The sequence below is a fragment of the Nymphalis io genome, chromosome 7 (assembly GCF_905147045.1).
Source record: "Nymphalis io chromosome 7, ilAglIoxx1.1, whole genome shotgun sequence".
Lineage (NCBI taxonomy): Eukaryota > Metazoa > Arthropoda > Insecta > Lepidoptera > Nymphalidae > Nymphalis > Nymphalis io.
Genome location: NC_065894.1, coordinates 628919 through 640159, shown reverse-complemented (window position 1 = coordinate 640159; position 11241 = coordinate 628919). Strand labels below are relative to the sequence as shown.

General features: G+C 34.7%; 2 protein-coding genes across 2 annotated transcripts in view; one reads left to right on the top strand and one right to left on the bottom strand.

Annotated features, from left to right (window-relative positions):
• Positions 1–11241, bottom strand: part of LOC126769601 (terminal uridylyltransferase Tailor-like) — a 598301-nt gene that overhangs the window by 369065 nt on the left and 217995 nt on the right. The gene's annotated exons all lie outside the window — the stretch shown is intronic.
• LOC126769625 (uncharacterized) lies at positions 3662–4719 on the top strand. The gene has a single exon (XM_050488498.1). It carries the CDS (start codon positions 3858–3860, stop codon positions 4575–4577), a length of 720 nt encoding a protein of 239 aa, XP_050344455.1. The 5' UTR covers positions 3662–3857; the 3' UTR covers positions 4578–4719.

Below are 11241 nucleotides of genomic sequence, written 5' to 3'. Positions count from 1 at the left end.
GTGGTGGTGGTGGTGGAAGTGGTATTTTAATTTATTTTTTAACATTCATAAACATAAATTATAAGCGAACATAATATTTATGTAACTTAATAATAACAAAATAAGTTAATAATTATTATTACAATCGAATAATAGATTTGCCTGTATACGAGCGTGGGTCTGCGTATTTTATAGTGTACATGTTAAGGGAAAAGTACAATGTCTGGGTAAATACCTTCTCTTCTTTTAAGTATTTCAGACTTCGAACTAATGGACACCTAAATAGCACAGGAAAAGACAGTGTCGTTTGCCCGAAGTCAAACCCACAATCTTCGGATAAGATCCACGATTGTATCTACTGACACATTTAGCATTTTTATTGTTAGTTTTTGTACCGTATTTTTTTATGTAGAATAGGAACGCGGACTAGCATATGGGCCACCTGATGGTAAGTGATCACCAACGCCTATAGACAATGGCATTGTAAGATATGTTAACCATCGCTTACATCACCATTGCGCCACCAACCTTGGGAACTAAGATGTTATGTCCCTTGTTCCTGTAATTACACTGACTCACTCACCCTTCAAATCGGAACACGACAATACCAAGTACTGCTGTTTTGCGGTAGAATATCTGATGAGTGGGTGGTACCTACCCAGACGAGCTTGCACAAAGCACCAGTAAAGTAAATTTGGTATAAGTTTTATCGCAATCGTTATTTATTTATTTAACAAATAAATAAAGTATCTCCTGTACAAAGAATGTCCTGAGTACTTTGTAAAAGTTCCTCTAGGATATTCTTCCAGCACGAACAAGAACAGAAAATAATTTAGACAAATAAATAAGACGTACTATAATACAAAATCTGGATTATATTATAGCTGTGATTAATGTATATATAATTTATTATTTTAGTGGAAATCAATAACCTTGAGCACCAACGACAATTTATGTGTGATATTTACTTAATGAGTCAACGTTCGTGAGAACTGGAGACAAGACAACGGGAAAACCTCACTGGGTGGCTTACGTGACGTATTTAATATCGATGAAAACCAAAATATTTGGAGATATTCTTGTTCTCGTTGACGAATATCAATTAAATTTTTACATCCTTACTAATTAAATCCTTACTAATTAAAACGTGACAGTTAGTTAGTTTAATCATTTATTTAGTTGTTTGTAACACTTTCACGTCCTAACTAATGAAGCGAGCATCATGTTATTTTGTAAACTAGATGGTCGAACTTTATACAAGCCCATCTGGGTAGGTACCACCCACTCATATTTTACCGCCAAACAGCAACACTTACTGTCGTTGTGTTACGATTTAAATAGTGAGTGAGTCAGTGTAACTACAGGGACAAGGCACAAGGTACATAATATCTTAGTTACCAAGGTTGACGATGTTGAACAGATAATATTTCTATAAAAATAATATTCTGTCTAATTCTAAACTCATATCAAAATATACATCATTAAACAAACTGTAATAATAAATAAATAATACTGGAATTAAAGTATTTGACTCATATAAAAAAAAATTGTACGTGTACGTGCGTATTATGTATTGAAAATTAATTGATACCGTAATTTTGCGCAATCAACACGCAAAACCCATTACATAAATACCGTTTAGCTTGGTATTATTCACTTGATACCTATTAAAAGAATTATAACATTATTTCGCTTTAAAATTGTAGTATAATCGCCATAGTTGTGCTTAAAATGAAGTTAAATCAAAAATTAACTCAACGGGTATCTGTCTAGAAGTAACATTCAAAAAAGATTTTATAACTCCTCTATACAAAGTACGTATATTAATAAAGTGCAATGAAGTAGGAGAATAAGACAAGGGAAAGACCAATGCGCGCTCCACTTCGAGAATTGATATGAGATTTTAATTATGAATAGAAAGTGTTAAATGTGTGTGTAAGTAAGTGATTTAGTAACTAATATTATAAATGCGAAAACGAGTTTGTGTGTATGTTTGTGTATCACGCTTGACTACTTAACCTTTCAACGTGAAGTTCTCCAAATACGTCGTCATGGGTATTGAAAGGGACATAAAGCCTGCATACCCTCACACGCAGTTAAAGCCGCAGGAACTATAATATACTTTTATTGTAAATGTATCTTTTAACATTTTTTGAAGATCAAAATCATCGTGAATATCTGCTTAATCTGAAATTGACTGGCAGAGAATGCCTTATTACCGTTAAATCCGCCTTTTGTATATATAATGTTCGCGGTGAATAAAGTATAAATAAATTTAAAAAAATAATATATGTACCGATGTTTTTCAAAATAGACCATAAATAGAGTTGCATGTCGCTAACAAATTATTCTTTATCACAATGATAACTGATCATCGTTAGCTTGGTTTCTCATTTTCCGCAATTTTCATGTCAACTTGACGTCACGTGTTTGAAATTACATAATAATTTAACCGCAGTTAATAACTGTTATCAACGGTTTAAATCTTCAGTTCATAATTTCAAAGTACGGCGAATAAATGCAACATTTTACAGATTAAAAATAAATTATTACATAAAAGCTGTCGTGATATTAACTTTACTTAACAATTTAGTGATTTTGTTTAATAAACCTAACGAACTTTATCATACTTAAAATTTGCAAGATAAGATATTATTTGGTGACTCATGGCATAATTTATAGATGAGTTTATAGCTTTATATTCCGGTAGTTGATGTGTTTTTAACGAGCCGGTTGACGTGGTTGGTGGATGCTCGCTTTTCACGTCGAAAGTTGTGGGTTCGATTCCCACCCAGGACAGATATCTGTGTGTATGAACATGCCTGTTTGTCCTGAGTCTGAGTGTAATTATCTATATAAGTATGTATTTACAAAAGAAAAATAGTATATGTAGTGCATCAGTTGTCTGGTTTCCATAGCACAAGCTCTGTACAAGCTTAATTTGGGATCAGATGGCCGTGTTTGAAAAATGTCCCAGGATATTATTATTTTTAAGGAATTACCAATATTTCTATTAACCCCTTGAATTAAGCGCAAAGCTTGTGTCAGTATTGGAATGCCAACAGCCTGAGGATTAAAATCGAACAAGCGGCTTGACTAAACGTCGACAGGCGGCCCGTAAACAACGCGATATTGCCACTTAATAGTAGTGTTTTATATAGCCGAGATGGCCCAGTGCTAAGAACGCGGGAATCCTAACCGACGATCGTGGGTTCAAACCCGGGCAAGCACCACTGAATTTTCATGTGCTTAATTTGCGATTATAATTCATCTCGTGCTTTACGGTGAAGGAAAACATCGTGAGGAAACCTGCATGTGTCTAATTTCACTGAAATTCTGCCACATGTGTATTCCACCAACCCGCATTGGAGCAGCGTGGTGGAATAAGCTCCAAACCTTCTCCTCAAAAAGAGGAGAGGAGGCCTTTAGCCCAGCAGTGGGACATTCACAGGCTGTTACGGACGGAGTAGTGTTTTAAATAATACGCCAATCGGTTGTTACCTTTTTCGATAGATGTGATGTTACTAATATTCACGCGCCAACTGAAGTGCCGGTTTGTGATGTAGTTGTAAATAATAATTAATAGCGCGTAGCCTAAAAGTTTTTTTATAAATATTTAACATCATAGTGAGTAGAGAGCGAATAATTTTTTTTAGGCGATTATTTTTAAAAAAAAGGGTAGGAGTAAAAAAACAAGCAACACCACTTTTAAAAGCTCTTAAAGATTTTTTTATTTTTATAGTATAAATATTTATTTAAAACAAGTTAATTTATAATATATTATGTGTATGTGACCTACTCTACCCACCAGATAGTGAATCCTCTTTAAAATTACTTATCACTTGAACTATTTGTCACTTTAAAACTACACAACAACAATGGAATCTATCAAGGAGTCTCTGGCTGCAATGACCGACTTATTCAACAGCCGTATGAATGAATTCCAGCAAGACTTACAGAGGACAACACCTGCGACTGTGCCTTCTCTTTCATCGGAGTTCAATTCTTTTAAGTCTTTTGTTCTCACTGCACTAAGTGGACTTCAGCGACAAATTGAGTTTCTCGCCAGGGAAATGGATCGGACTGAAATGCAGAGACGTCGAAAAGTGCTTCTTTTCCATGGTGTTAGCGAAGAGAGATCCGAGGATGCCACTGCTCGCGTTACCAGCCTTGTTGCGGAGCACTTGGCCTTGCCAAATTTTTCTACCAGCAGTATCAAATCTTGTCATCGCTTGGGAAGACCTTTGGACAGCAAGCCCAGACCTATAGTGGTCAAATTTACCGAGACTGCTATTAGGGATAAGGTCTGGTTCGCCAAAACGAAGTTGAAGGGCACCGGTGTCACAGAGTCAGAGTTCCTGACGAAAAGCCGACACAATGTGTTTTTGGAGGCCAGGAAGCGGTTCGGCATCAACAAGTGTTGGACACGAGACGGTTTGATACACATTATCGCCCCAGATGGATCTAGACATCGTGCCGAATGTTTATCTGATCTTGACTCGATTTCAACTTGTAAGTCCCCAGTCCAAAAAATTCCCATCGCAAACACTAGCGATAAAGTTGTATTGCAGAGGTCAAAGCGCGTAGTTAAGAAATAGTTATTTTATATTTATCTTTCTTCTTATTATTGTTTGTTTTTCTATAATTTTAAAATTATTTCTCTGTCTACCTGCTTTCGATTTAATTTTTGTGTTGTGTAAAACTATTTACGAATCTATTTAGTTAAAAGTTAACGTCATTCTGACGTTTGTCATTCAGGCGCCATAGTTTTCTTGCTTTGGATGGTTAGTTTTTTAGTTCTATACTAGACATTTATAAAGATCGTCATCGTCTACTTCATTTTCATATTCGATATAGATAGATAATAGATAAATATAGATATAATATAATAATATTCCTTTTTAGTAAAAATTGTTGTTATGGCAGCCTGATAAATATCTGATTTTTTTTTTTTTTTTGTTAATGTTAGTTTTTAATGTTATTATTGTTTCTATTTTGTTATGTTTGTGTTTAAGTGATTATTCCTAGGCAATTGGCGGGTGAGTGTTCATATGAAATTAATTAACGTATAATTATTCATTTACCTATTTTTATTTTGTAATTATAGAATTAATATATATTATTATTATCTTACATATATATTTTATATATTTATCTTTATATTTTTACTTATTTTATTTGCTGAATATTTAATTTAAAAATGTCTAGAAACAATGACGATTTGGACGAAACTTTTCTTTCTCTTTCTTCTGATGGATTGAGCAGTAATGACAGCTTTCATAGTATCCCTTCGCTCGGTGAAACTATAAATTCTTTATTCTCAGACTGTCTAAAATATTTTAATGTTATCCATATTAATGCTCAGAGTATTCCTGCACATTATCCTGATATGTTATCATCATTCGATTGCAATAAAATACATGCTATCCTCGTATCTGAGTCCTGGCTTAAACCCTGCTTACCTTCTACTTCCTACTCTCTTCCTGGATTTCATTTGATCCGTAACGACCGTGTAGGTCGGGCAGGTGGTGGAGTGGCGATCTATCTCCGTTCTCACATTCCATTTTCAATTATAAGTCAATCGACACCTCTGTCCGTTGAAGGGGCTGAACACCTTTTTATTGAGGTTATCTTTGGTCATATTAAGATGTTATTAGGTGTTTACTATAGTCCTAACCTCACGGTCGATTACTTTTCATCATTTGAAATCGTTCTAGAGCAATTTAAACCGTTGTATGCCCATACCATTCTTATGGGAGATTTTAATACATGTCTCTTAAAAAATGACCATCGCTCTAGTCTGTTGAAATCTGTACTGAATAGTGCAGATTTACAAATCCTACCCCTATCTGCTACTCATTCCTTCCCTAACTCTATCCCTTCTCTTCTCGACTTAATTTTGGTCTCTTCCGTTGATCATGTTAAAAAGCATGGGCAGTGCTCCGCCCTTGCTTTTTCATATCATGATCTTCTTTATCTTTCCTATAAAATCAAACCACCCAAAGCAAAATCGAGAATTCTTCTGCAGCGTAATTTTGGTGGAATGGATTTGAATAGTCTGCGGGAGGATGCTGCCAACATTGATTGGAGTGTTATTTTAAATGTTGATACAGTCAATGAGCAAGTTACAGTTTTTAATTCCCTATTAACTCAACTGTATGATTTACATGCACCAATTCGTCCTGTCCGGCTAAAACACCTTCCTGCACCTTGGCTCACCCCAGAAATAAAGAAGCTCCAAGTAAGAAAGAATATTGCCAAGGCTAAGTATAGGTGTAATCCGACTGACACAAATCGCGACAAGTATCTGAAGGTTCGCAATCGCTGCAACATGCTATGTAGAGATAGTCAACGACGCCATATCCATAAATCTATAGCTGAGGAAGAGGAGTCAGCTCGAGTCTGGAAATTTCTCAAGTCCTTAGGAGTTGGAAAATCATCTAAAAATATAAATACTCACAATATTAATTTAAATGAATTAAATAATCATTTTTCGTCCTCTCAAACTTTCGACACTGCTGTGAAGTCTAATACTTTAAAAGAAATTTCTGCTAAATCAACTTCTGAAAATTCTCCTTTTTTCTTTAGTCAATTTACTGATAGTGATGTTAAGAAGAACATTTTAGCAATAAATTCTGATGCTATTGGTTCGGATTGCATTAGTCGTAAGATGATCCTCCCAATCCTAGATATCATAATTCCTGTAGTCACACATATTTTAAACCAATCCATTATCCTTTGTGAATTCCCTGAATCCTGGAAAGACGCACAAGTCATCCCCCTCCCCAAAAAAACAAATCCTTCATCTTACACTGATTATCGTCCTATATCCATTCTCCCTTTCCTGTCTAAAGTACTTGAGCGCCTTATTCACAATCAATTAAACCAATACCTTTCAAAAAATGTCCTATTGAATCCTTTACAATCTGGCTTTCGTCCTGGTCATAGTACGACTACGGCTCTGATCAAAATAACTGATGACATTAGATTAGGAATGGATAATCAACAGGTTACTGTGTTGACATTATTAGATTTTAGTAATGCTTTCAACACTGTAGACTTTGATATTCTTCTTGCTATTTTGTGTTCTCTTAACATATCTGCTAAAGTAATTGACTGGTTTCATTCTTACTTGTATGGGCGCCGGCAACGGATAAGAGTTCAAGATTCTTTCTCAGAATGGGCTCCTATAACTGCTGGCGTTCCACAAGGTGGCGTGTTGTCTCCCCTCTTGTTTTCGGTCTTTATAAGTACCATCACTTCTCATATATCTTCTCTCTATCACCTGTATGCAGATGATCTTCAGATCTATTCACAAAGTAAAATTGCGAACCTTCCTGAAACTATACATTTAGTTAATAATGATTTATTAAATATTTCTAAGTGGTCTACTGCATTTGGATTACGAGTAAACCCAAATAAAACACAGGTGCTGATTATTGGTAGTTCAAAATTAATTTCTCGTATATCTTTTTCGGATCTCCCGGTTGTACACTTTAACGGTGTTAACATACCGTTCAGTGTTACAGCTAGGAATTTGGGAATTTCCTTTGACCAGCACCTGTCTTCGGAACCACAGATAAGTGAGGTTAGTAAAAAAATTTTTGCAGCCTTTGGCTCCCTTCGAAGGTTACGCAACTTTCTACCCATCCCTACCAAAATTATGTTAGCACAGTCACTCCTACTACCAATTCTCGATTATGCTGACGCATGTTATCTTGATCTAAAAGAGGAGCAACTTGTAGTGTAGTATATAAGCAGCTGACACATGGTATTGAGAGCAGTAATAAATTTATCTTCAAACCTTAAACATCTACTTTATTTACCTAGTCCCGTCCTTACATGGCGACCCTGCCATTTAAGGTTCGGTTTCGGGTTCTAACGAAGTGCAGTATAACAATATAATGTCGCTCTGTGTAATATTGGACATTCGTGTATTTAATTGTTCGAACGTTAGTAGCGTCATAATACAAAATGGGCAAAGAACAAAGTAAAGAACAAATTGTGGTTGCACAAAATGCCGCAGGAGGCGTGAATTCGGCCGACGTGGAACTATACACTAAAATCAGAAAGTGACAAATATAATTTTGGGTATTTTTCTTTTACTTTTAATTTTGGGGGCAAAGTTTGCCATATATAAATTATATAAACGCTGCCACATAAACTGGATGCGTCAGGAGATGGCCAGGAGCGCTTTCAGACGTTCGAGGCGTGGACCAGAGACTGGAGAAATAAATCAGGAACGTGTCGTTTAGCCTGGAGACGCATCAATAGATGCTTATAAAAAAATAGGAGTGTAAAAGTGTGAAAAATATATAAAAGGAGAAGTGAAATAGTGTCATCAGCAAAGGTGTTATGGTATTATAGACAATAGATATATTCATATTTTATCATTATTTTTAAGTGTATATTTTTAAGCCGTTTCTTAAGATTTAAATGGATCATATATTAGATATAAAACATCAAATTGAAAATATAAAAATAAATTTAATTAAACTAAGTAAAGGGAAAAGAACTAAAAAGTTGTTAGAACAGAAATATTTAGAGGCAAAAAGTTTATATGACGAATATATAAAATATCGTGACGAGTTAAACTTTAATGCATCTAAAGGGTATATAAAAAAGGAAGAGATAAATTACTTATTAGTTGCTTGCGAAGAAATTGAATCGTTTTATCAAAAAATTCAAACAACTTGTTTAGTTAGTGACCAAGATTTTAGCACCATGACTGACTTTGACATGAAAACTGCTACTTCTCTTCTACCTATTATGACAGGAGATGAAGAAGTTACTAAAAAATTAATAGATTGTATCGAATTCTATAGCCAAACCATTAGGAAAGAACATGAACAGTTACTTATTTCTTTTGTCCTTAAAACTCGTTTAACTAAAAATGCCAAATTACGTTTATTATCTAACTATGAATCTTCCACAGAACTTATTGCCGACATGAAAAATAATCTGTTGACTAAGCAGTCAGCCACGGCACTACAAATAGAAATGTTAAAATCTAGACAAGGTTCGCAGAGTATTGAGGAATTTGGTAAGAAACTTGAGGATGTATTTGTTGAATTGACTATTTCCCAAGCTAACGGTGACGATAACGCGTTTAAAATATTGAGACCCGTAAACGAAAAATTAGCAATACAGCGATTCACCGAAGGTTTGAGGAACAGTCGATTAAGCACTATTTTAGCGGCCCGCAACTACTCAGAGCTGAAAGATGTTATAAGAGCAGCCAAAGACGAGGAACTGTCGCGTCAAGGCTCTTTTACATCAGCTGAAACGATTTTCACGACTCAACATCGAGGTAAGTACCAACCATCTTATAGGGGGCATAGTAGAGGTCGAGTATTAAACAACGCACGCCAACATTACACGCCAAATAGTTCATTTAGGCCGATGCCGAATCAAACATCTAGTTTATACCACCGAGGAAACAATAGAGGATCCACAAGTAATTCTCGAGGACGCGGACATAATTTTGAACGTGCAGTATCGCGAGGTAGAAATAATAACGGTAGAAAACAGCATGGGTATCTTATGAATCAATCCCAAAACGATATACAGGTTACTACTTCGGAAAATAACCAAAACTTAGAGTTTTTTCGATCCTAACTTTATTCTAGCATGCAATACATATAATAATTTCGTAGAGTTTACAATATTAGGTACCAAATATAGAATGCTAGTTGACACGGGCGCCTCGATGTCAGTGATTAAATACGATGTAATAAGAGATAGGAATATTCCAATACATCCAAAACGCGTAGCCGTAAATGGTATTGGTGGCACCTCGTACACCGAGGGCTATGTTTACATACCGTTTACCTTATGTGGAATAGAATTCAAACATAAGTTTTATGTCTTAAAGAATTTGCCTTGTATTCAAGATGGTTTAATCGGACAAGAATTTTAACTAATTATAATTGTGTATTAAATTACGAAAATAATACATTTACTTTAAATAGCTTCGACAAACCAATTACGCTCTCCTTAGGTATAGGAAAATTAGGTAAAAATACATTTATAAAGGTACCTCCGAGGTGTGAAAAGTTTTTTCAAGTTGATTCTTATTTGAATGAATCGTGTGTTATATTTCCCAGAGAATTGTGTGAAGGTGTATTTATCGCTGGAAGTATCTGTCAACCGAAAGAGGGAAAAATATTTATTCAAATTTTAAATACTCGCGAAACAGAAATTAATCTTAGTTATTTTAGGCCTGAAATTGATTTATTATCGAATTATAATATTTGTTCGTTTAACAAAGAAAATTTGGACGGAAAAAGAGTTCGGAAATTATTATCATTAATTAAATTGAATCATTTGAACAAAGAAGAAAGCATTAGTATACAAAGTATTTGTGCGAAATATGCTGACGTATTTTTCTTGCCAGGAGACAAGTTAGGTACGTGTAATCTTTACGAACAAAATATACAACTAAAAGCTAATACGAATCCGGTCTATACTAAACAATATAGATTACCGTTTTCTCAACGTGATGAAATAGAAAAACAAGTTCAAAAAATGTTGGCCAATGATATTATCGAACCCGCTAACAGCGAATGGTCTAGCCCAGTACTATTAGTACCTAAAAAATCAGAAGATAATAATAAAAGCTGGCGTTTAGTGATAGATTTTCGGAAATTAAATGATTGTATAATGCATGACAAATTTCCCCTTCCGAATATAAGTGATATATTAGACTCACTTTCAGGAGCTATTTATTTTTCTCAATTAGATTTAACACAAGCTTATTATCAAACGAAGCTAAATGCTGACAGTAGGAAATATACCGCATTCACAACACCGTCTGGCCAGTATCAAATGACCCGTATGCCTATGGGTTTGAAAACCAGTCCTGGTTCATTTTCACGCTTAATGACAGTAGCAATGTCGGGACTTAATTACGATAAATGTTTTGTATATTTGGATAATTTAATTTGTTTCGGAAGAAATTTAGATAGTCATAATAAAAATTTGTTAGATATTTTAACAAGGCTTAGAAAAGTTAATTTAAAATTAAATCCTGATAAGTGCGATTTTCTTCGAAAAGAAATTTTATACCTCGGACACGTGGTATCAGCGGACGGCATTAAACCAGATCCAGAAAAAATTAAGGCGTTAATTAATTATCCGGTTCCTAAAAACGTAGACGAGCTCAAACGATTTGTAGCCTTTGCGAACTATTATCGAAAGTTTATTCCGAATTTCGCCCAAATCTGTATTCCATTAAATGATTTATGTCGTAAAAATGTAATA

What these genes read in the sequence shown, in the direction of transcription:
- LOC126769625 (XM_050488498.1), top strand. Translation starts at nt 3,858, where the DNA reads ATGGAATCTATCAAGGAGTCTCTGGCTGCAATGACCGACTTATTCAAC.